General features: G+C 42.7%; 1 protein-coding gene across 1 annotated transcript in view; it reads left to right on the top strand.

Moving 5' to 3' along the window:
- The first annotated feature begins 564 nt into the window (after nucleotides 1-564).
- USP7 (ubiquitin specific peptidase 7) overlaps nucleotides 565-26,759 on the top strand; it is a 74,166-nt gene continuing 47,971 nt past the window's right edge. The window contains exon 1 of the mRNA XM_074886579.1: nucleotides 565-1,249. Coding sequence (XP_074742680.1) covers nucleotides 1,174-1,249 — 76 coding nt within the window. The 5' untranslated portion in view covers nucleotides 565-1,173. The remainder of the gene's footprint in view (nucleotides 1,250-26,759) is intronic.

Below are 26,759 nucleotides of genomic sequence, written 5' to 3' on the forward strand. Positions count from 1 at the left end.
CGGCGGGAAACGTGCCCGTAGCAGGCACGGGAGCCGTCGGGGAGCCGCCGGGGCGCAGCCGGGGCCCAGCGGGTCCCCGTGCCTCGGCGGGGCTGGGGTCAGGGCCGGCCCACAGCCCCTCGCCGGGCCCCGCCGCGGGGGGCGCCGCCCTCGGCCGCGAGAGGGCGCGCGGTGGCGGCGGGGCGCGGGGGGCCGCGGCCGGGCTGCGCGGCGAGAGGCTCCCGGTGGAGGCGCGGGCGGGCCCGGGCCCCCGCCAGGTAGAACCGAGCCGGGCCGGGCCGGCGGCAGGAGCGGGGTCTCCGCCGCGGCGGCCGGGAGGGGCCGGCGGGCAATGGCGGGCAACGGCGACCGCGCGGGGACCCTCGACGGCGGCGCTCCCCGAGCTGCGCGCAGGTGGCGGCGGCCTGCGGGGAGGCCGCGTCGGCGCCCGGGCCCGGCCCCTGTGGCCCCGCCCCCCCGGCCTCCTGTGGCGGCGGCGGCGGCCGCGGCTGCTGTTCCCGGGGCGGCCGCGGCGCTGCCTCCCCCTCCCCGGCTCGCTGGGCTGCCCCTCATGCGGATGTGACATTTCACGGCGTTACCGCAGCCGCCATTTTGAGACAGAGCGCTGGCGGCGGCGGAGCGGCACCAGCGCGCCGGGGCACAGGCAACGGGGGCGGCCCGCGGGCCGGGAGCAGCGAGCCGGGCGTCGGCCAGCGGCTGTGCCGGGGCGCTGGGGGGGGCGGGAGGGCAGAGGAGGGGCCCCGCGGTGCCTCCCCGACTTCGCAGCGCCGGGGACACCTCGCCGGGGGAGGGGGAAGCGCCGGGCGCCACCGCCGCCGGGCCCTGACTCCTGGTCTCCCGTCCCCCCCTCCCCTCCTCCCGGTCCCCTCCCCTCCGGCCCCCGGGGAAGCCGCCACCCCCGGCCGGTCCCTCCTCCCCACCCCTTTCCCCCGACCGGGAGCCGCCGCCGAGATTGGGCGAATAGCGAGCAAATACGTGCGCGTCTCGCTGCCTCCGCCGGCTGCCCGCTCCCTGCCCGCCGGAGCCCAGCCGCAGCCCCCCGAGGCGGGTGTCCAGTCGCGGCCGCTGCCAAGGCCCCGCCGCTCCTCCGCCCCTTCCCCTCCCGACACAGGCCTGCAGCCCCCAGCGGGAAAGGCCCAGGCCGCCGCCGCCGAGCCCCAGCCCCAGCCCGACATGAACCACCATCAGCAGCAGCACCAGAAGCCCGGGGAGCAGCAGCTGAGCGAGCCCGAGGACATGGAGATGGAAGGTAAAGCCGGGGCCGGGCAGGGCCCCGCGCCCTCAACTCTGAGGAGAGTTTCCTCCCCCCCGCCTCGCCCCCATGCTTCTCTGCCGGCTCCCGGGGCTTCCCGGGCGCCGCGTCCCCCGCGGGGAGCCCCCGTCCTCCCTCCGCCGTAAACACGCGCCCGGCCCTCTCCTCCCTGGCGAGCGGGGCCGGCCGCCGTTCGCCGTCCCATGCCCGGCCGCGACCAGCCCTGGCAGCTCCCCCCCCCCCCCCCCCTTCCCGGGGCGCGGGGAGCTCTGCCCGATGGTGCTTCGGCGGGAGCGGGGGGACGCCGGGGAAAGTTGCGGCGATGAGGAGCGGTGCGGGGCCGGGGGAGGCGGCCCGGGGGGGGCTCTGCAGGAATTTGCATCGCGGGAGGGGGAGGGTGCGGGGGAAGCGCTGCTACAAAAGGAGACCCGCTCCCCCGGGGCGAGGCGTGCGGCCGTGAGCCCGGACCTTCGGCCTGGCGGGGACCGGGAGCCTCCCGCCGGGGGCGGCCGTCGGGAGGTGAGCGGGGAGGCGGGGGGGGGGCGGTGGGGGCGCGCAGCCGCGCCCCGAGGGGGGCCCGGCCCGGCCGTGGCGGGGGGGGGTGGTGGTGTGTGACGGGAGTCCGCCCCGAAGTAGTTGTGATTTTGGGGAGAGGGTTTTGCCTTCCGCGGGGGAAGGGGACGCGGCTGTCCCGAGGGCTGCTCGGCCCCCGGGGCTGCCGGGCGGCGAACGGTGGGCAGCGGGGCCTAGCCCGGCCCGGCCCAGCGCCGGCGTCCCCCGCTCCCGCCGGCGGGGTGGGCGGTGGGCTCAGCCCTGCCCTGCCCGGGGCCGTGCGGGGCGGCGCGGCGGCTCGGCCCGGCCGCTCATTGTATGCAGGCAGCCACGCTGCTCGCCATTTTTAATTAACCCTCCTTTGAGGGTTATTTACAGAAACCGCTGCCGGCCGGGCCTAGTGCGGGGTCGGCGGGCAGCGCTGGCCATGTGTAGCGCCTGCACAGCCCTCGGCCCGGATCCTGCACCGTCATGCAGTTGCGCTGGTTTCATAAAGGAGGCACTACATTTTCAGGCTTGTTCCCTGCTCCCGTCCGGTGTGGTCTCCAGTGGTGCCTTTAGCAATTTTTTTTTTTTTTTTTTTTTTTTGCATTGTGTTGTTATTTTTACGCACCCTCTCCCCCCTTTGAACGGCACCTTCTGTCTGAATTCAACGATGTAAAATTATTTTGGGCAAATGTACGGGATTTTGTTCCGTAAGGAAGGACAGCCACAGTGTGCTGCTCGTACCGATGGTATTTGACTCGGAGGTCAAAACCACCAACTACCTAAATATCGTTTAGAATGCCTGGCTGTGAAGATGCCAGTTCTGTTACAACCGTTTTAATCAACAGTGACATAAGTATTCACCAACGCGAGATATTTTGCTTGAAAACGCGACAGTTGACTTAGCAAATGTACCTTTCTGCTAAATAATAGCCATAGAAATCAGGAGGAGCAAAGGTGTTTTAGTGGAAGTTTGTCTCGGTGACTGTGAGATTACCTTTCAAGATTAGAAGGTCATTACATAAAGCATTGCTTTCTTAAACACAAATCTCTATTTCATAAAATAATGGCTGAAACTTACTTACTATCGAAGCGACTGGTTTTTGTTTTGTTTTAGAAAAATCTCCAAACTGGTGTTTATATACTGTGTGACAAATATGTAAAAGGAGGTGATTTTAAAATATACCTCATATTTGTATGCATACAAATATTAACATCTTGTGGGTTATATTTTCCAGCAGATTGTTTGATAGCCTTCAGCAATCTGCTTTTTTCCAATATCCTTTTCAAGTCCTTTAGAATATTGGCTGTATTTAATGTTTTAATTTTTATTTTTATGGGCTCGGTGCTCTACCATGCTGGGCACACTGTGAAATGCTGAACATTTTTATGCAGTGTGAAGGTGTCATGAACTTCTCTGGATTGCATCCCCTCTGTCAGCAGGGATACAGGAGTCCAAAATACATGCGGGAAGTCCCTTTGATCCTTGTGGAAATCTTATGCTGGTGGCCACCTCCATTTGAGGGGTGAGGAAAGAGTCTCTGCGTGTATCAACATCAGAGCACTGAGAATACAGCATTATCTCAGAAATCTATTTGAGATCTATTAGGCCGCACGCAGCTGATTCCGGGTGATATTATGAACTTTCTAATTTGCGAGAGTTTACAGAACTGTCCACTTATGCAAAAACAAAACCAAGAAAGTTTAGCCTTTGGAGGTTTTTTTGCAATGCTTGATTTTCTTGAGGAATGTGTTAAGTTTACAAAATTGCAGAGATCAGATTATTGTTAACTTTTATTAAAAGTTGACGTGATGGGTATATATTCATTTAGTGTGTAAAACAATGTTCATCATCTTAATGTATGGGTGTTTGTGCTTTCTTGAGAGATGCTTTCAAGCAGTGAGGAAAATGCTTAATAACATGTAGTTAGCTTAATTTTAACATGCACAGAACAGTGTCGGATGCCATTCTTCAGTGAGTGATCATGTTAGATTTAGGAGGTATGTGAAGAATGCGCAGTGGAAAATTGCACATCTTGAATTATGTGAAGGTTTGCTTATTCTGTGTACAGCTATACTAGATGAACAATTTTTGATGAGTTAACCATTTCAGACATAGCAATAAAAGCGTGGAATTAAATTCTTTAGGATCAAATCAGATACAGTATTTTGAGTGTGTGCCCTCATGGCCCTGTTTTTCTCCCTTTCCTTTCCCTTATGACTAATTTACTCTTCCTTGATGACCTTATGGACACTCCGTGTAAATGAAAGTAGTACTAGACAGGGCTATCGGACTTCAGGAGGAAGGAAGACATTCCCTTTAGAAAGAAAAATTAATCTCTGCATCACGAAGGAATGAAGCAATGACGGCCTTGATAAGGGGTGGCTACCTGCTCAGCAGGACCAGGTGTGATGCAGGCTCACCTACTTAAAACACTTAGCTAGAATGCTGTGGTGTTACAAATCGCCTCTTTGTGTATTTAGTCTTCTGTTACCTGTGGATGTTGTTTGTAATTAGCTTTAGTCTTATGGAGGCTTGGCAGTAGCGATACATGGACAGAGAAACATCAAATTTATGAGAACTGTCAGAAGAGGTTGGCTGAAGGCAGCCGCTTCCCTGGCTGAGGGTACAGTTGGACAAACGAAGTGTTTGCTGCCACTTGTTTTCATCTTGTGTGCCCTGCCAGTGGGTGGGCTAGTGCACCTCCCTGTGACTACGAAGTGATCGAAATTAAAAACAAAAAGTGGGGGTTTAAAATGTAGCTTAGGTTTTCAATTTGGCTCACCTTGCAGAATGTGGTGAAGGTTTGCCATTGGGATGGGAAGGAACAAGAAGGGCTGCTGGAGGTGGCATGGATGCTGGCAGTTTTCTGCCCAAATTCTGCCACTAGTTATGGATTTTATGTGCACCCTTCATCCATTGCTGTATAAAAGTGTGTGATTCTGGCTGCCGTGGCTGCCTTTGGGCCGAAACAGAGTGGGAGCGTGCAGAAAAGCCATTGGTGCCCCGTGTTTTAGATAAATTATCAGTTTGTGGTGGTGATTAGTAAATTATCCTGTAGAAATTCTGAAGAGTTTATTTGTATACTAAATAAACTTAGTGGAAAAAATTAATAGTTTTTCTGTACTGTAAGGAGGGTATGTAGGTTGCTTTATCGTGCAAAGAATTATGGCTGTTTAGTTGCTAGAGAGTTGCTCTATGAAGTGTAATGAATCCAAGTCCCAATGCTTTATATATGCTTCTTCTGTAACATCTTTTCAAAAATGTGTCTGAACTTCAAAGAACTTGGCTTAATACAAATTTACATATTTCATAAAGTTCTTTCATTGGAAAGTCTAATTTGTAGCTTAATAACTGTAAGTTTCCCTTGTTTATAGTTTGAATCTGATTTTTTTGTAGGTCCAGCCTCTGCCCTTAGTTATGTATGTACATGTGTTTTGCATTATGGAAGTTTCTTTTCCGAAGTGGCCAGCACAGGCTTATCAAGACCACGTCACAGTCTGCGAACACACGGTGACTGGTAGTTCAGGTTGCACGCTTGTGTTCTCCTTGTGTCAGGTCTGCAGCCTCTCAGGCAGTGCTGTCTTTTAAGTTTTTCCCTAGTCAGGGCAATTTAAAGTTGAGATTTGAATTCCAGGATGATGCAAGATATTTATGAAGAATAAGGAAAAAAAAAAATGATGTGTTGAGGTGTATGTGTATGTATGTGAAAAGTTTAAAACTGCACTTTTCTGCAGTTTCCATACAATTAAATGTGTTGCTGCTCATTCCTGTTTTGCTCACTACTGACAGATTTTACTAGATTTCTGACCCACTGTGTAATACTGGTCTCAAGTACTGAACATTTTTCTGTCTGTCTTCTGAATGCTTACTTCCCTCTCATATTTTGTCCTCATTAGTATTCTCAATTCCTGGCAATTCAATATCATTTGCATACATAACTCGGTGTTAATTTCTTTTTTTCCCTGCTTCCATGCCTTTTTCCTGAAGGCCTGCATCCTTTTCTTTCTCTGAGCTCCCCCACTCACTTCTGTATTGCTTCTAGCCAAGTGGTGATAAAGTGAGGCTGTATGTTTGAGAGGAGAATATGCAGACTAAATTCATCATAAGACTGTGGGTATCTGCTTGTTTATATGTTCTTCCTGCCCCTTCCCGGCTCTAGCCTTGACATTTTTCCGTGAAATAGATGATGTTCAAGTGAGGGGAGACAGAAACACTGATGCAGCAGACAACAAGCAAGATTAAGTTAATTCTGAGGTTATACCTAGAGCAAAGAACCAGGCCTGGCCTCCTCTTCTTTCCAGTAATGATAACATTTAGTACCTCTGGAAACAGTGTGCTTAGCCTTGCGAAGAGATGTGCATTGTGTCGTTCTCAGATAGCTGCTTCATGCCAACTGAGAAAGCGGCATCGGTGACTTTTGAGGAGTGCTAACTATGTCTAGAGTTTCTTCTGTGCATTCTTCATGAACTGGGTGCTCAATAGGTCATCAGAGTTAGTAAACTTTCTCTGAAAGAGAAGTGGAAATAGTGAAATAGTGGAAAATGTGTGTAAAACTCAGAGGGAAGTGTAGATAGCGTGCTATTCAGGATGAACTATATATATCAGACTTCCTTACTCCACTCCAGTTGTTCAGTGCTATTGACTGAATTCAGAAGAGAAGTAAAATCCTCTCCCTGTCATTACTAGGTAGTTATACTAGGTAAAGCAGCAAGTTGTCTGTGTAAAAGTAATACAAGCCCAGACTTTAAAAAAGCGAATGGAGATAGTTGAGACTAACTGAATTGGTTTCATTGCTGCAGAATAATTTATCACAAGAAAATCTAAACAGTGCATCCAGTCTGTAGCAGTTAAACCAGTTTAGCCAGTACATCTTGCATGACATCATTCGATATTTGGGGTAAGGGTGAAAATGAACTGGTTTAGAGCTTGTGAAGCATTCAATTTTTCTTAAATTATAATGACTTTAAAATAGGGCATTGTTTGCTTTAGTATGTGCTTTGAGGTGTCTCAGATCAATTGCTTTAACTTTGCATCTGGTGGCTGTAGAATGTTGATTGTGAAGGATTAGTAATCCCTAGCAAGTGTGCTTTTTCCCCTCAAATACGTATATATATTAATATATATATAATATCTGCTGTGTCCTAGTTTGACATTGCCAGCAACAGCATTAACAGTTATTATAAAGTGTCTTGGCAAGTAGAATAGGGCTGGAGACTAGCTATCTTATTTGTCAGTTTATTAAATATGCAGTCTTGAAACTTTTTTTTATTGGTCATTTAAGATAATGTATTTTTCTCTGGTGGTTTTAGTGTTTTAATCTGATACACTAGCAAGACCAGTGAAAATGCACCTAATTGGTGACAGTGGCTGTAGCATGATGTATCTGTGCATATTGTTGCAGGCTTAGACTTAACACATTTTAATAATTCTGCTAAACAATTTTTTTTTTTTTCAGTTTGACTTCCTGCTTGTAGTAAAACAAGCTCTGTAAGTTCAGAAACATTGAATGGAGTTTGAATGACTTGCCAACAAAATGAAGAATGGTCAGCTTGGAAATGTTTTACTCTGACTTGTAGTTGCCTAGTTTCACTAGAAGGCTGAGGTTTTGTCAACTAGAAATAATTTTCTGGAAATTAGCAGATGGATTTTGAAAATACTGAAACTGTACTGAATATTTGCAGTTTGGGGAAGACCATGTTAGTCTTTTACTGTAGTGCCTGGCAATCTTTGGAATTCTCTTCAGAATATAAAAACACATTTGACGACTGTTTTATATTGGACTTAACGTGTATCTAGAATAACACAGCTTGTTTGTTCAGCATAACAATGTGCATATTTGTTAAGCAAAATCTCTTAAAAATACGGAGATTGAATCTAAATGGTAAATTTTGATAAAACTAAAATTCCGGGTTGCAATCAGTATAGCACATCTCAGTTTGTGTTTTTAATTGCTGTTTGGCAGTTGTTTCAAACATTGCAAAATAAGTAATTCCGGACCCATTTAATAGTGAAGATTTAAACAAAACTCTCATGCTTTGTAGCACCAAACATCTTAGGAGAACAGGACATTCAGTGTCTGGAAACCTGAAGTTCTACCTGCCTGCAGCTGTAAGCGAGCTCCAGAGTGATGCCACTCGGAGAAGATGTGCCAGGAGCATCCTATTTGAATTGGGGAAGAGAAAACACTAGTACCTCAGCTTATTCTTGCAAATATGCTGGTATGCGAGATAGACAGTCTTCCAGGTGTCCTGAATATCTTGGGATTTTCTGCATTGAAACCAGCACCTTGACTTGCACTCCAAAGCATATTGCAAGCCAGAGGGAGATGATGTGGATAGTGAGCTGGAATGTTCTATAAGAAGAAAGTTCAAAACAGATTTTTAAAATTTTTTAGCAGTACTGCAGTGTTTTGCAGCCTAGGAGAGGTGATGAGGTTTTTTTAAAATACAGTCACAACTCTTTGATATGAAACATCATGAAAGTGCTGAAAAACAGAACTTGGAGCTTTATATTTTGTGTGTTAAGGGATTGAATGCACTCCAGTAGAACTTGCTTTAAATGCAGAAATCTCTGAAGGTCATTTTTCATAATTTCCCTTTTCCTCTAGTGTAAATAGGAAAGGATGTGTAGGAGTATCATTAATGTTCACCGTAGCTCTAAGCTTGGTCATCTGGTGATTTCACAAGGTGCAGCTGTAACGATGTTCTTAAAATACGGCATCTCCAGCTGCGCATGTGTGTTTTTGTAAAGATCTAAGGAAAACTTTGCTTAGGGCTCTAAATGTGATGTTATACTAATACAACAAGTGGATGAATTTCTGTGGAGCTGTGTTTAAAAAAGGAATGGTTGTGTGTTTCCACAACAGAGATTTTCCTTCCCATATGCTTCAGCGAGTTATTTTCTAACATCACTGATATTGTTTGGCAGAACTTTGATGGAGATTTTGATAAAAGTATGAGGGTGCAAACGCCTGTTAAAACTTGGCAAAGGTTTTAAATTCCAAATCCATCTTAGTGGGTTCATATTTTTTACTGTTAAATAGATCAGGGATTAGTGGTGTAAATTTGTTTCATAAAATGGCTAATTTGTGAATTAAAAATGTACAGACTTTACATCTGTAGTAAATAAGTTAATAAAGGAGTTGATATATATAAGCATTATTTAAGAGAGGGGAAATTATATTTTTAAGAGAAACAGACTTCCCAGTATAAGATCAGCACATTATTCAGTGAGTAGATAAGAAATTTTTGGTTTAAAACTTGCTTCTAAGCCATGAAAGCACTGGATAAATTGTGGACTAGTTTCAAGTCTAGGCCATGCAGTGGTCTGTCTGCACTCTTGAGCATCTTGTGTGCGGTTGCCCATGTCTGTGGTCTCTCGGGACCTAGCAGTGGCTTGGGGATGCTCTGCAGGCTGGGGAAAAAATCTGACCCCCCAGCCAAGGAGGAATCCACCCTGCATGGACAGGTTGTGGCTTGTAGTGATATGAATATTATGGTTTGCAGGTCTTAAGGCCAGAAAGATTGGCCACCCTGCATCTGGGATCTGTATTTTCATGCATCACCATTTTATCCGTCAGCTGTGATAGGGACCGTTACTGACCTGGTCCTACTAGGCTGCCTCAGCCCCTCTATGACTAGAGGAGTGTCTGTGTTGAATGGCACTTATTTAACTTTATAGAGTTTTTGGACAGTAACCTGTTGTGTGTTTGTGTGTCTTGATAGTCTGTGATTGCTGGAAAAGAACAAAGAGATTAAAAAGTGTTTGGGGAGCGATCAGTATTTTCTTTTTTCCTTCCCCCCATCTAAAAATACATTTTGTTTTGGGCAGTCAAGGTGGAGTTGGTGATCCTAGTACGGGGCTTGGTTTCTGCATCATCTTTGTTTTTTTTTTTCAAGAACAGAGATCATTTAATTTGGAGGTGGGGAAGAATTTACATTCTCCCTTCCTGCTTGTAACGCCAGGCAGCTCTCCTGATGCAGCTGACCTTGCTGTTGCTGTTCAGTAGTCGTGAAATAGGTCTGGGTTATGTATCACCAGAATGTTTGTGGTAGCCATAATCAGGTAACAATTTTGAGACATGTTTGCCTTCACAGCATGTGTTAACTATTCATTTAGGTCAATGGTTTGCTTCTGTTACAGATGTTAGAGCTGACTAGATACTTGGATGCTGTTGCATGGCTTTACAGACTTCAGGTCCTAAGACAATGTGAGATGAACTTTTTTTTAAAAGGAAATGTGCTTAATCATTAAATCAAGCTAGGGATAGATAGATTTCCTTCTTCGTTGGGAGTAGCAAGGAAATGATCTCTTCTAAATAATTTTTCACCTGGTTAAGTGTTAGTTGCTTAATAATATCAAGGGGTTGACTGAATTTCTGGAGACCAGTGGATACTATTAGAAGTTTGAACACAGCAATAACTCAGACGTGTCTGTAAATTATATGAATTAAACAGTGGGTCACAAGCCACATGTAAACCCTCCTTGCAATTACAGTAATGGTGTTTCACAATTTTCTTCTGCTTTCCTTTCCCTCTTCTCATTCTTCCTGTGTGGTTTTTATCTCCTCTGTTTCAGTCTGATTGTTTCAGATACTTCTTGGACTTCAGCTCTGCACCAAAAAAACCAGTTCCCTTAAAAACTAGTATAACGCTTTGCAATATTTCTGTCATGCCACAAAGGTAGTAAGTGTAAGTTTTGGCTTTTATCTTTTTTTGTTTTTTCCTTCTTAAAAGTGTCCTTACAGTTGAGGTATTAAAAAATAAGCAGCAGTGAAATCAAACCAAAATCTGCCAGAAATTGAAACTTACTAATGATTTTTTTAAAGTAGTTTATTCTAAAATTTTAATCACAGGATTTGATAGTAGTTTGTTTCTTCAGATGTATTGCTTCAGTTCCATACTGATTTTAAGATATTTTCTTGTTCTCAGCAGATTTGTCTTGTTTTTTTAGCAAGTTTTGTTCATCGAGCTCATACTTTGGCTTAGAACCTGTGCCCTGAAGTGTATTGTCCAAAGTAGGAGAGGGTTGGTGTGGGAGGGGTAGAATCCTTATTGGAAAGGATTCTTCTCCCTCTGAAAGAGGGAAAGCTGTGCAGCTCCTTTGCTTACCAGTGGAGCTTTGCTGGAGAAGCCCTCTCTTGATCTTGATAATGGCACAGATTAATAGGAAAAATAATCAGAAAGTTGCACAAAAACAATCTCGTTTCACTCGTGTCAGTTGTCTGTTCACAAGCAGCCCCGTTCCGCTGTGACTTTGTTCTGTCCCCTCTGCTTTGCTGGAGAGATGTAGTGAAATCCCCAGGTTCTTCAGTCCCTGCAGCTGAACCAAGAGCTGAGCTGGCTCTGGCAAAGAGAGGGCTGTAGAGGTGTGGATGAGCCTGGGGACGGGGCGCATTGGCACTGACACTGAGGAAATGCATGTGTTGGAACCCCAGCATCTGTCTTCAGACTTTTAAACTTGGGATAAAAACACTTCAGCTTTATTGGTCAGTGACGTCTCTTGCTGGATTAAGAAAACATTCTAACTAATTCTTTAAGACCTTTCAGCAGCCTTCATTGAATGAGAGGTGTTAACATTAATGCAGTGAGAGACCGTGCCTCAAGTGGTTCTCTTCATTATGTTTATCTGTTGGTTGTCTTAGAAATTATGCGTGCCCCAGAAGCATTTGTATAAATCCATATTGCAAACTAATAATCAAGATGAATCAAAATTTGGATACTTTGTGGCACCTTTGAAGAACAAAACTGAAGTAAAATTCAAGAAAAGTGCTTGGTTGCTTGAAGTACAGCACAGTCAAGGTCTGAACATGAGCCGTGGGAGCCTTCCTAATGCCTTATGTTTCCAAATGTGTAAACCCATGCTTTTGCTAGTAAAGTTATACTAGTAGCACTGAGTTCAACACAGAGCTCATCTTCAAGGCCCATTTTATTCAATAATATTATTATTGCTACCTAGCTTTTGCTTAAAGTAGTATAGAGGAAGCCCACTGGCAATTAGCAGGTGTGCATGCTAGACCTCTCTGGAGTCAGAGGTATCAAAGATCTCCCACATCCAAGGAGTGTCTCTTAACTGGCACACTGTCAGGTGGCTGTGCTGTGCAGCAGTCCAGCTGAGAATAGTGCCTGCAAGAAAGAGGAGTCTAACCCAAAATTGAGCACAAGCTGCAGTGAAGGTCCTGGATTTCAGTCTGGGCACCAGACTTCATTATATCAGATGACTTTTATATGCTGCTGGGAGCCAGGGAGAAGAGTGTGTGTCTAGTTTAATACTGCTACAGAGAAGAAGTATCTTCTAGAACAGGTTTTTTCTGACCTCTGCGCCTTCCTTTTGCCTCCTCACTTGTACTGACACAACTGTGTGGGAGCACATGGTAAATGAGATGAATGAAGAGATCTGAATTTAAAATAACTTCCTTATTTTGGGTTTATTTTTAACCTAGCTCAATTCACTGGTCTGCTTTATTGTTCAGCCCCACAAAGAAGTGGGTCAGCTTGGCTGAGGAGGCAGGAGGAAGAGAAAACTTTTAAGTCATTAATAACTCCTGTAACTTTTTTTTTAAACTTTTCCAAGACCTTTTATTTGATGCCTGGACCAGTATCCGTCAAGAAATGCTTTAGGGGACAGGGCTGTAGCAAAGTTCCAACGGTAAGTATCAAATCCAAGCTTACAGGGCTCTTAATGCAGACACATGGTTTTACCATTATAAAAATTGAAAGTTGTTCAGGTCCAAACCACTTCTGGGGATGAAATTGTTCCCATTGCAGGTCTGCTTCTGAATGTTGCTTCTGTTACCTTTTTTTCTTTTTTTTTTTTTTTTTGCACAAGGGTATTCCTTGTAGCTAAAAATAGTCTCTTGCATCTTGAAGATACATCTGAAGGTTCTTCAGCTTTCTCGCCTATACTAAGTAGGTTACTATTTTCTGATTTAAGTACCTATTAAAATCTCAAACGGTTACCTCAAATCGTAATCTAAATGTATTTGTGGGGATTTTTAACCTCCTGTTTAAGCTAGCTTCTGATATTTTCAGCACAGTGATAAAAAGTTCCAGGTCACAGTCAGACCTGGAGTTGGTGCTTACTGCAGCTGTTCTGTCAGCCAAGCTCTCTGGCCAGTGTCATGGTCCTAATTTAAACAGGAGCCACTGGTTTCTGAAATATGATTGGATCATACAAGTTTTTAGCAGGTCTGTTAAAAGACATTTCAGACTTAACCTGCTTCCTAATCTGAAAAGTTTACAGGAGAAGATGTGTGAAATTTCCGTCATTTTAAATTCAGTTTAAAGTATACCTATTGCTATTAGCATCATGTTCACAGGTTAGACCTAAGAATATGAAACTGGCTTAGTACTGACTTGCTTAATGGTAGACAGCGTCTAGTTAGTGTAGCTGGAGGAAAATATTGGCAGAGATTAACTGGGCTAATGTTAATTTTTAATGTCTCATTTTTAATATACCTTGAAATGCACATTAACCACCTCAGATGCATGCTTTATTAAATCAAAGGATAGGTGTACAGTAAAAGTACTTGAAATTTTGTCAGGATACAACTTTGTGAATAGAGAGATATTTGTGTTTTCCGAAGTAAGAATTTTTTTAAGTAAGTTGAATTGTTCAGTAATTTATGGGTCATTTCTACCCTAAATATGGACAATTGTGTACTATGAAAAGCTAGTTGAACTCTTGGCATTGTAAAGCCGTTCTTGGTGGTAGTGTTGCACTTTTGGTTTCTACATTGTGCTCAGAAGTTTGGGCAGGTGTTTTTAATATGGTAACTTGCTTCATCCATGGGGATGCATCGCACCCCTGTAGCCACATGGTGTGCCAGGCCAGTTAATCTGGCCACCGACCTGTTACTGGCAGCACTCTTCCCTTGGGAGCAGTCTCCCAGGTGGGTGACTTATTGCAGGGATGGTGGAAGCCCTTTATGCCCCTGTGTTTCCTAGGTGGGGGTGCACCGGAGGTAGGGGAAGGGGAGAACAAGCTTTGAAAATAGGTCTCACAACTTCCAAAAGGATAATTCTGCCCTACCTACTTACTGGTCCAGTTCAGAAGAGCACCTGGAGAATTGGACATCTGAGCCTTGCTCTTGGTTGCAGCCTTGTCTAGATGCTCTTTGGACCTGAGCAGAAGAGAGGCTTGGAGGGGTATGCGCTGCTTTTCCCCTGCTGCCACTGAGATGATGGTATGTTAACTGCCTGCCAGTCAAGGAGTGGTGCCAGTGCTCAGGTGGATAATTTCTAGTGGTATATGTCTACTTCAAAAGTTCAGCTTATATTCAAAAGATAGCTGTATACTTGATTATATTGAGATGAGCATGAATTTTCTGGGAGCTGGAGCGTTTTTCTCACCCTACCATGTTTCTCTCCTGCGTAAATTCACTCACTGAGATCTGTAACTGTAAGTCATGTGTCGTGGTTGAATGTATGCAGCTGCCTCCTGGATCTGTGGAGAAATTGTTGTTTAACCACTTGCTGTGTTGTAAGATTTAGGAGAACATACAAATTGCTGTAGCTATGCCACTTGTAGTGGTGAGAAATACCTTATCCTTTCCACAGAGCTCTCTCTACCAGTTTTCAGATATGTTTTTCAAGCAATGATAATCAAATACAAGGATTAGAGTTAAGTTGTTGCTGTATGGAAATGCATTACCATTGTAAGAAGTTTAAAAAGCACCAGTGCAGGTAGCAGTACACCACTGGCAGTAACAGAACTTCTATGTACATTGTGTACGTGTTGTGGTTTCCGCTGATCCTCTCTATTTCTAAACAAAACTCAGAAATGCAACCTAGTCTCAAAAATCCTTAATGACCTAGAACTCATGGTTTTTGTCTACTGTTTTTCTTTTCTGTTTCCACCTTAAAGCATCACAAAGGTTATGAACCTGCATAAGCAGAGATTCTGATTGTTGGATGTTGAGAAACTGTATTGCTGACACTTGGTTTGCTGCTAGATAGATCTCGATCTGAGATCTGGCTGAACCAAGTACACGAACTAGTATATGTAAATTAAAGTGTAGGGGTCATTTCTTTGATCCCCCGTAAAGTATTCATGTAAATGGACTATTGCAGTAATAGTATTAGTAATAGTAAATTAACACTAATTACTGTAAATAATACCAATACTGTTGTTTCTGATTCTATTCCTCGCTTACAGAACTGAATAAAGTTGTATCTTGTTTGATCCAATGTTTTGCCTATTTGTATACTTATTAAAATTGATAACAGCAATCACATGGAAGCTGTGCATGTCCAGCAGGCTTTTTTATGCTCAAAATGCTGTTCCTCTAAAAAATATTCAATATTTGTACATTAAAAAAACTAAGTGGGAAAATAAGGTATAAAACTATCCCTAGAACAGTAGCTGTAACATGAAAGTAATGCAGCACAGACAATGCTGTCATGTAACAGGAGTTTGTCACTTAATGCAGGTTTTTAACTTAAACTGCAAAGGGATGCCATAACTGCCGGACGGAGTGCTTTGGACACCACACCAGTGTCTTGAGTTTTAGTTTGCGTGGGTGCAAATGGATGGGTGTGCATTTAGTGGTGGATCTGGATTAACCTTTCTTTTTCCCTAGTAGTTGGAGCTCAACATTCAAGTGGATATTCCTTGTACAGCTCAGCAGGGTGAGTTCAGAACTGCTGTGCCTGAGAAGGAAGGTTGCAGGGGTTTAAAGTGTGCTTGGACTTCAAGAATGCTGGATTGTATTAAGTGGTGGGGAATAAGCACTGTTGGCATTGAAATTCTTACATTTATAACCTGTTTGCTTGTGAAATTCATGAAGTTGGTTGCTAATAGCATTAGCAGAAAATAATGAAAATATTTCCCCCTGCATCTATTAGGCAGGTATGATGGCAGAAGCAATAGTAAAAGCTAAAACCAGGTGCCTGTAAGATATATTGAAAGGTGTTTCTCTTTGTTCTGGGGTCATTTATTCTGTGTCAACACTTTGAACCAAGTATTTTGCTTTTCAAAGAAGAGAGGATGGCATTTGCAGTGGTTTGTATGATGAAGGAACACTTTTTTGGTCTTGGATTGTGCAACCCAACAGGTGTGGGTGTGATATTTCTCCTGTGTGTGCACACTGGTCCTTATGATGGACTTCCTCTCTTCTGCCATCCAGCTGCGCATGGGTTAGGTCCCGGGGCCTTTCCTTGAGATCCTACAGCTTGATAGAAATTCTCTAATAAAAATCACAGAAATCTCTAGCATCTCACAGATTATCATCTGGATGTTTAGTGAAGTCTCTTATCAACTCAACCTATCCTTGTCTGTGTCTCTCTCTCTCTCTGGTTTTGTGGGGTTTCTTTGATCTTAAAAAGTGTGCTGAAAATGCATCAGTAGTAAAGCATCCGCGGGGTCTTTAAAATACCTGAATTTGACCATATGAATTAGGGCAAATCAAAGCATGTGTATGTTTATTTCTTTATTTGAACACTTTTATGGTCAAAGGATGTAATGGGGGGGGGGGGGGAAGTATATCTACTGGGTAAAAATCTAGACAGTGTATTGTGTCTGATGGGGTTTGTGAACAAGCTTAAACAGGTGAAGACTCTCCTGTTACATGTGCACAGATAAATTTCCTTTTGTGTAGCTTAGCTGTTAAAAGTATGCCAGTGTTGTGTTACCACCCTGATAAACACAACACATTGCCGCTTACTTTTAGGCACCTGGTTTTTGTAGGTGAAATAACTGAATATTGTATCAAAGGTCTGGTTTGGTTCTTTTGCTGGTCTGTGTGCTGTGTCCCAGAGTGCAGCTTCTCCTCCCTGATAACCTCCAGCAAAATAACCATTCTCTTTTCAGTCCCAGTCTATTTTGTCTTTGTTTCTGTTGTCTTTTATATCCTTTCTTATTCTTTATTGCAAAGGCGTTGCATGGCACATCTCTTCCTTTTTTAATGAAAAGAAGGTTTCCCCTTTTAGAAAGGGAAAGGTATTCCTGCGTGGATAACAGTTGCAGTTAAATTATTACTGTAGTAATTCTTAAATCCTGGTCTTATTCTGACATTGACCAGTAACATCTGGAGCTCGTTTCAGGTTTGGGTCAGACTTGACTGTAACGACATTTAAATTGGAGCTTTCTGCTTCAATTCTGTCAGTTTGAGGTGTTAAAAATATTGACTTTTAGATGAGAAACCTTCAAATAATGCACAGTACTTGCAGATGTTTTTTTCATATGTATTTCTTAAGCAAGATGTCTCAAATTGTGTCCTCTCTGCTTCTGAAAGGAGAAACATCCTTATGGATTCTTAATTGATGGGATTTTTTTGCTGTTGTGAAAAAGGTCTGGAGCTGAGGAAGCGCCAGGAATTACATACTAGACAGTTTGTGGTGTACCTCTATGTTTGGATTTATTTCTCTCTCCTCCCCTGTGATCCACTGCCATGCACTGTCCCATGCTCACCCCCCTCCAAGGAAAACTGTTAGCAGTTTTAAAGTAATGGAAAAGTAGTCCAGGAAAAAGAGAGGAAATGAGATGAGGAACCAGTAGTGGGAAAGACTGACAAAAAAATCTGCTTTTGCATGCTCCAGGGGTATAGTCAAAACACTGACAGCATTTGTGGAATACAAGTTATAGCAGGAAATGTAAATGGACTAGCTAGAGCAAAAGGAGTGTGAGTAGTAAGGGTGTTTGTCCCAGCTGTAGTGGCTGATGATGACACAGGCCACAAATGCTACATTATTAGAGAGAAAAATAAAGGGTGGGGAGAAAACTTAAGGGACTTATGGTTTTCCTGAGACAAAGGAAGAATCATTCGTCATCAATAAAATAGGGAATTTGAGATACAGCTTAACTCGGTGGTGATGTTTATACCAGCTTCTAGCCAGAGGCAAAGCAGGAAGGCAGTAATTAATTTTGGAAGTCCTCAAAATTTGCTTCAGATGAGTGGCGCTAGCAATGGAGCAAAAATAGAAGTAGTTGGGAAGATTTGCCAGAAAGAATAGAGTATTGAGATTGGGAGTGTATTTGTGGAATTAGGGTGTTTTGCAGAGCATAAGAAAGATGTAATTCACTGGATGACATGCAGTAGTCAGCTGTTCTAAAACACATTTTCAAGTCTGTTTTGTTGTTTTTATGCTCTAAGAATAGTTGACCAAAAAGCTATTGAAATACTGTCTGATGATTTGGCTCATGAAACAAAAATTAAAATGTAATATGTAATAAATAAGAACTCAAATACACAACAAACATGTGAGCAGTGAAGTACAACTTCCTCTTCAGAATGTATTTTTGCTCAAAAATATGTTCTAGTTATAACTGCTGCCACATATGCGGTAACTGGCTTTCCAGAGAAAAAGGAGAAGAATTTTGACCAACTTGTTTTGTCTCCCTTTTCAGGGAAAAACTTCTTTGGGTGGTTATTTGGGGTGGTGACACATCAGGGCATTAGTGAGAGCTCTGAAAAATGCAAGAGCCCCAGCATAGAAAATAAACTCCATCCAAAGCATCATCCCTCCACCCTTCATCCACTTGGTTGCACTGCAAGATGAAATCTAAATGACATAGATTCAAGGTCTCATTTCTTGAATGTGTCTCTCAAATTTCTTCTTCTAAAATAGTTGTTTGCATGATTTGCATAAACCACATAGTTTTGAAGTTTGCAGCTGCAAATGTTACTGTATGATGTATGTGGTTCAAGAAGCTCTGTCTGTGATAAAGAATAGTTTTAAAAATGATTGCTGCTTTACAGGTGTTCCAGTCTTTATCAGTAGATAGTTTTTTTAATTCTTGTTTGTATTCCAAGTAGTTTGATTTTGGAATTGAGCTGTTCTCAGCTAATGTGGGTGTGGAGGAATACACAGTAGTTTCTTTGCCTCATTGATTTCAGTGCATTTGTGTTAGGATTTGAAAAAGAAAGCTAGCCTCAAAATATGTGTATGGTTGTGCCTTTTTTTAGTATGTATATTGTTTTCTCTAGAATACAAAGCATAACTTCATTTCTGATTGGGTTTGCTTAGCTAATATGCAGGCTTGGCTACATGGTCCCATGGCAGCCTTTTTGCCATCAGGACAACTGCTTGGCTATTTAACACTGAATAGTTAAAAGCTTTTTTTGTCATTTCTTAAAAGTTTTCTTTTGTTTAATTTAAAAAAAAAAAGTGACTTAAAACTGATGACAAAAAAGTGATAAAACTGTCAGTGGAGTGCTTAATTGAGGATTATAAAATTCCTGTTCTGCATTCTTTTAAGAATTCTTTGGTAAATAATGGAAACTAACACCCAAGATTCCTTATGTTTTCTATATAAAACAGTTTTTCAGCTGTGCTATTTGTTTGAAGAAAGTTGTTCTTCATGTAGACTGTATTAAATAATTAATACAGTTTAGTGCTAATTTTGGCGTCTCCTAACATTTGGATGTTTTCAGTACAGTAACTTACATCTTCAAAGCAGTAAAGAGAAGCTGATCTTCAGAACATTTTACAGCCATAATCAGCTCTTTCCCAGAGCCTAAATAGTTATTTCCCTGCATTAACACTTGGGGGTAGAAAGACTGCTGTCAGAATATAAAGGGAAAATAAAGGTTAAATCTTATTTAGATGTGAATGTTGAAGAAAGCCTAAACTGCTTTGGGACCTAAAGTTTCTGTTCTAAAGGCTGAGGAAGACTCTTGGTTCAGTCCTCTGTTAAGGCTTTTTAAGTTATTTTAATGATTGTGCCAGTGTTTATGCTACCAAATAGGAGAAGGCAGAGCAGCCACCTGGCAGATGATTCAGTAAATTAAGGCTGGCCAGAAATTTAATGGCTGTGGCTTCTCAGGGGTATCCAGACCCCAAAATATTTGTAGAGACTCTGGTCAAAACAGGGACACTTCTGATACAGAGAAGGGGATTTCTGTGACAAATGGGAGTGGGCTAGGGTAAACCACCCCACAGCCCTTGCTCCTGGGGGCACCAGCCCTGAACCTGTTGCCTGGTCAGGGACATCACCAGGTCACTGTCCCAGCTAGGCACTCCTCTGCTTGTCCTCTTTGGCTCATTGAAGTTTTTGTAGAACATGGAACAGTGCTAACAGACAAGGTTGGAAAACTGAGCTTATTAAGTAACAACCTCAAAAACTCCTGGAAACCGTGTCTTTCAGGAATTTGGGAAACTGGTGGAGAATAGAACGCTCTGAAATCTGTGTCTTTGAGAACAAAAAAGACACTTCTTGTCCAGCTCATTGTAAAACATCCCATTTGAAAACGGAATGTCTTTTGTTTTGCTCATTCCACAGTTGCTAATTTTAGATGAGAGCATAATTACTTCTTGTTAATTACAGTGAAAACAAATGGTAAAATTAACACAAAGCGTAGATTCTTTTTTAGTAGGCATCTCTTAAAATCATAGTTTACCATTTTGCTTGAAACATATGTGTTAATAAACATAGTGAAAACTGAATTTCAATAGAAAATAATGATTTTGCCAGCAGTGCTTCTTGTATCACTGGGAGGAAACACTAAATGTTCCTCTGTTACCAGGACGTGCACGTGTGCATGTGTATCAGTTTGCATAAAGGACTTAAAAAAACCCAAACCCCTAACAAACCTTGAATGGTTTAATTGTTGTTGTCGTTTTCCCCACAGTTAATCTAGGCTTGTAAAAGCAACCCTGACATGAGGTTACGATTTATCAGCACTGGGCAGCCCCACGCTCGTTGGTTCAGCTCTGTGCTTTATTCCTGTGGCCGGCTGGAATGAGGAGGAAGCTGTCAGAAGCACCGACGCTGGGCTGGGAGGCAAAGCCATCACCTGTGGGTGCAGGTTGGGTGGGGAGCCTGGGGCTGATCCTGCTCCCTGTCCTGCACCACCTGGATGCTTCTCCGCAACTGGGATTGTTTTTCTTGAAGTGGAAGAGAAGCATGACTCGGCTGTGCTCTTGTTTTGAATGCAAAGTGCTAAACGCATCTGTGATGGGCATTTTTTTTTCTACAGTAAAGTTTACAGACCATGAAAAACTGTGTCAGGAATCTTGGACTTTATTTTTTCTTAAACTTTAGGCTGGTAACAGGTTTTTCAGTATGAATGTTCAAAAGCTTCTTATGGAAACCTTCCATATGTGCGTAAGGTTAGCCACCCTGGATTGAGCAAAAATTGTTTAACCTGGTGTCTTGTGTCTTGAGGTCTATCAGTAGCAGACGCTGATGTTAAATGTTAGGGCAGGGGAGGTATGGCAAGTTCCCTTCCCCGCGGTGCTCACCCCGAGGGTGTCTGAGCCTGGCCAGGCTGCCTCCATGCCTTTTCACCGCTCCTCATGGAATCTTCTTCCATTCATTGCTTTGCCTTCAGAAGTGAATGGGGAATAATATGTGCTTTGTGTAGGTTCACGGTGCTTCTGCATCTTGAACGCTGAATGCAGCCTGGTTAACAGCCTTGCTTTCCTCCTCCATCTTACAAAGGTATAGGAGAAGTAAAGAAGTTACAACGAGGAAAATAAAAATCATAAAAGGTATGAAATGGCTGCTGTAGCAGTAATGACTAAGTAGACTAGGAAGTGCCTGTCTGCCCCTAGTGTGGTGGATAACCAAGGAAAAGATGTGCCAGAAGTCTGGAAAGCACAAGTGACGGGGGAAGGTGAGACAGAAGCAGTGTAAAACCGGGAGAACGTGGAATGGAACATCAGAGGACAGGTTGAAAATAAAAAGAAAAAAGTTATTTTGTGTAACGTAGTTAAACTGTGGCATTCTTTGCTGGGATGATGTAAATAATAGTAACATGTACTGGTCTGAAAAGTGGGGGCACATACTCACAGGACGTTTTGAAATGCAGAGACACCATCCACAGATCAGGCAATCCCAGAGCCATGAGATAGGGCCCTGGGAGGGTGCCCTACAGCAGTGTCCCTCCCCGTTCCTGTTCCCATCAGCCTGCCATGGCTTCCTTTGTTGGCCGGTGTGAACCTGTGTACTGTGCTCTGTGGCCCTCCTGTTTTGCAGTAGTGCCACCGCCTTTGAGCCGGAGGGAGCTGGGAAGGTGTCTTGGCCTCCACCGCATTTTCTGACAAAATGTTTCATAGCTTTCAGAAGTTTCACGTGTGACATGAAAAATCATTTTGTTTCTTTTAAACTCACATTTTGGTAATTTAACGAAAAACTCTTTGTATTGTAAGTAGTAGAGAATAATTGTTCTCTGGTAGGTTTTCTTTGGTTGGTTTTTTTCCCCCCTTTGTGCTATTCAGGATCTTTGTCTGGCGTATCTTGTATCCCCTTAGTCATCTTTTCTCTGAAGTGAATATATCTGGTCTGTTTTCTCTTGTCCTCATTCTTAACCTGTTAATGTGTTATATGAAGAAGTCAAACCAGCACAGACAGCAGGCTTTATTTACAGTTCTCCCTTATAAACAGTACGTCCATATTATAGTTCAGATTGTTGTAGTATTCAGTGCACTGTGCTAATTAGAGCCCATAGTAGTTCTTCTTTATAGAAGCACCACTTCAAGAATAATATAGTCAGATACTGTGCTTAGGTGGTCCCAGGATCTTCCAGTTGTGCATCCCAACTGAGCAGTGCATGCATCACGTGGCATGGCATAGATCACCACTGTGTGTACCCAAGGACATTGTTGTGTTTTTCTAGATTTGCCATAGGACTACCAGCTCAAATCTGTAGATGATTTGGCTTGTGATTTCATGCTGCTTTGCTATAACAGCCACTTTTAAAACAGGCTTAGTAGTTGCATAGTTAGCCTAAAAGGAATAATTTCTTGTGAGCGTATTTGATTTAGACTCCTTTATTATTCAGCAAAGAAGCCTGGATTTAAGCTTCTTTGTGTTGTCAAATGAGAAGGAAATACCATTAACTCTGCTTGCTTTGTTGTTCACAATTGTGTAAGTTTTTAGTTGTTCTCCTGAATTGGATTGGTTTACCTTTCCCTCTTCTCACAAAAGCCTAGTCTCAGAACTACTAGCTACCTGTAACCACTAAGATTCCTGTGAACCTACTTTACATATCTATCCATTTCTCTACAGAGCAGAAAGCATAAGAAGGGAGAGGTAAAACAAGATCAGTGTTAGCAAATCTCCGGTGATAAAGGAAGACCTTTAAAAGCATTACTGAAGATAGCAGGAAGAAATGCGGAAGGTGTTAGGTCCTAGGTATGAGGTCTCTGATACACACCTTGCACAGTTTCTCTAGCTCGGAGTGATCTGTCTTGTTTAAAGGAAATTAAGGTATGAGGCTAAAAGTTACTTTTTTTTTCCTCCTAGTAACTGTAAAATTAATTGCAGTGCAAAATCCATATTATTATCCATTTGTTGTTCTTTGCTCGGAAATTCTTTTTGTGTGTAATAACATGGACAGATCAGCAGTGTTTCAACAGTTTAAAAAATCATGTCAGTATTATGAAAAAAAGAGGATTTAATGTATTCATGCTACCTTTCCATGCTAATGCTGGTGTGAGCAAAGCTCAGCATACTTCAAGTCTGAGTTCAGGAGCAGTGCAGTTAGCATTTCCTGTGAGTATGAATCCTTTCTCAAACAAAATTTCAGAATGTGAAATAATTTTGACTTTGTAACAAAGTAACTACACAGAATCAGTCTACCTCCAGAGCTAGTTTGGGCAAGTGGTATGTGTAATCATACTAATCCATGTAAGGCAGTATTTTATATTACTGTTAAACGTTAAAACCTTTTTGCTGCTTAAATATTTAGCAAGCATTCAGTCGTAGTATTTACTTCAGTAGATAAACCCCAAAACTTTCTGAAACTGTGGACTGTACTCATCCAAAATGATACGGAAGTGAGTTCTGAAAATGCATGTAGTTGACTGACTAATAAAGATTATGCTGGTCCAGGTGGTGAAGGTGTATGCTTTTCTATACTTTGACAAGAAAAGAGGGAGGTGCTAATGGAAGCATAATCACCAACCCCATAATGTGCTCATAGTATTATCCAAATAAACTCATCTTAACTGCTATTTAATTGTCTTTCTTAAAACAGAAAGAATGTAATCACAGAGCTGTAGCATACTGAATATAGTGTCGTGTATAAACATAAATGCTCTGCAATGCTTGAACTGCCAAGGCTCCAGTTGAGAGTGTATCCTTTTCCTACCCCATGTCAGAAGTTCATTTTTCGAGTAGTTTTTCAGCCTTTCTAGTGATGATTGCCGGAGAGCTTAGCGTTTGTTGTTGCAAGAGATAAGTCAGTAAAGCAGTAAAACATAAAGAGGGGTGTGATACTGGGAAAACACATTGTTTAGGGTGTGTTCAGTAGGTTGGAACTGAGTGCCTTGTCTTCAGCAAAGATGTAATCATACTACCATCTCTGGAATGTGCGGAGACAAGACGTGACGAGTTAGGGTAGTTGCTTCTATAGCCTTGCTGCTCTAGATACAGCAAAGAGAAGGTAGTGTAAGTCCAGTAGTTACTGCCATAATAGGTCATGACACTTCTGATGTTTCAGCCTTTACTTATCGTGGAAGACAATAATTTGTCTTGTCAACTGTTCTAGTTACTGCATTTGGGGTATTACATGGGACCCAGAAGCAGTCTTCCTTCCTTTCTTCCTGATCTGATAGTTTTCCAGAAGTGTGACCCAAGCTAACAAAGCTCATCAGACTAGGAGAAGGAACTATGAAAGATTTTTCAGCAAGGCCTTCTCTTGCCCTGATGACTGCCAGAGGGTTGTGGCACTGTAGAATGGGTAAAGCCAGGTCAGTGAGACAGGCAGATTGGTGTCTTTCTGAGAAATAACATCATTGTACTGAAGAAAAACTCCTGCTGGTGCTGCTGTCTATGCCAAGTTATTAAACACGGAGCTTAAAAAGTATATGAAAAATTACTTAAGATGAGAAGGCTGTCTATACAAACTCCTTCAGCAAGAGTATGAAGTTGTAAATATGTTGGGTAATTACAGGCGTGTTGTTAGTGTCCAAACTGAACTCTGGTTCATGCAGTCTTTCATTTAACACTGAATTATTCATAAAGCAATGAGTTAAACTGCTGAAAGCAGGCAGTAATTTAGTCCCTGTTTTAGTAAATTTTTGGGGGTGACTTCTTAAATGGCAGCTTTTGGACTACGGAGTAATTGCATTGATAATACCCTAAATGTTTTATACATGTCTATAAGAACTTAATCACATTTTTAAGACTTAAAACTTCGTTTTGTAAAGTGCCATCAGCCTGCTGCTCTCCTCAAAGATGAGCAGGTAATTGAGTTGCTGCAGCAAGTTGCATATAGAGCCGGTTCTGTGTAGGCTATTTGTTCTCAGCTATTTTTCTATCCACAAAGTTACATTGTATCTCCCTTTTATTTTCAAATAAGATAACTTCTTCAGTAGGATGAAGTTTCAGATACTATTTACCTTACAGACTGGTATCTGTCATGCATGTTGTTTAGTGTTCAGGAGCTTCTTAGGGTAATAACTTCTTTGTTTTACCTGAGAATAGAATAGTCATGTAACCTATTAATAATGATCTCTCTCTTTTTTAATTTGTTAGGCACACTGGTGCAATTTAAAACCAGTCTTGCCATGCTATGTTTTGTCAAACTGTTCTCTTTGGACAGGCAGACATAATGATAGGAATACAAGGCAACAGCAATATAATGATTGATCAGTGTAATAAGTGGTGGCTGCAGCGTTACTGTCTAGTCATGGCTAAATATTTTGTAGGCATGGCAGAGATGAGTCTGCTTCCAGGAAGCTGTACCATCCCAGTAATGTTTTCTTTTTCATTTACTGTCTTGTGTAGCATCATCTCCTTCTGTGGGGGATTTGCAATTCACAGTCAATAGTGCAATAAATATTTGTTTTGGATGACAATTAGAGGTCAAGAGACTTCTGTGTAATATTGTTCCTATTTTTTTAAGATCTAGCATTGGCTACTTGCTCTTTAGTAAATAAATGTCCTTTCTACTTTCTTGCTTTCTTTCCAAATTTGCTAAGGCAAATTTTGACAGCATTGAAGGCCTTTAAACCTTGTCTCCCTAACTACAAGTCATTGCTCTTCCTGTGCTCATAACACTTTTCTCCCTTAATCTGTAAGCTTGCCTCTTGCCTCCCGGTACTTCTCTAGAAGCCTTTTCCCCTTAAGACTTAGTCATTGTCCTTCATAGCTTTCTTGTTTAGAGGTTTATATTGCTAGGTACACCTTCTGACGTTGGATCAAGTAATGATGAAGTAATGAACCATGGAGGAAGAAAAATAATAAATGAAAGAAAAGCAAATTACCCACCATTTTGCTAATGTGAGAATTAACTTTTAGCTGTAAAGGCAAATTACATGATTTTTGCAACTCATGGAAACGTCTGTGGCAGCAGTTATCTACACCTTGACATCAGTCTGTAGGATCTTGGGGATTTATGTACTTCCCCTTCCTCCCATTCTATTGGCCAGAATAGTCTCTGTTACTGTTTCATCCTTTAAGAATGTTTTAGGTGGATTGCTTTATTTTTGGATTCCCTTTGAAAGGCAGCCACACTACAGAAATTGGTTGGTACCTCTTCAGATTTTCATTACAGCAACCTAGGACTGTCTTGAAAAAAATGAAACGGTGTAGAACACTTTTCATTTAATTCCTTTTCTCCTGAGTCCCTCTGTGCAGTAAGTGGTGTTTGTGTTCTAACTGCAGGTAGGGATTAGAGGCCAAATAGTTTCTCTTACTTCTGAAAGGCTGAGTTCTTCCAGAGTGAGGGGAAATTTTTGCTTTGAACACTTCTAGTTGTTTAAAGATTGACTATTGTAAGTTAATTTCATTCAGGTCATAGAGTTGGGAACTTGTTTGGTTAATTTTGGTGTGTGTGTGGTTGTTTTGGTTTTAGTGTTTTTTTTAAACCCTGCCTCCTGGGAGTAATCCCTATTAATCTGGCTTTTGTAGCGGTGGTTTCCAGACTTTTGGAGAAGCAAGTCGCTGGAGCCCGTAGTGAGCTGTCAGTGTAGTGACATAAAAACCCATTTCCCCTCGTTCAATAGACTACCTGCAGACCACTCACAGGCATGGTCTGGGAGTCTTTGCTGCAGAGTGTTGTGAAGTAACCTGCTCACA

Source organism: Strix uralensis, chromosome 16, assembly GCF_047716275.1.
Source record: "Strix uralensis isolate ZFMK-TIS-50842 chromosome 16, bStrUra1, whole genome shotgun sequence".
NCBI lineage: Eukaryota > Metazoa > Chordata > Aves > Strigiformes > Strigidae > Strix > Strix uralensis.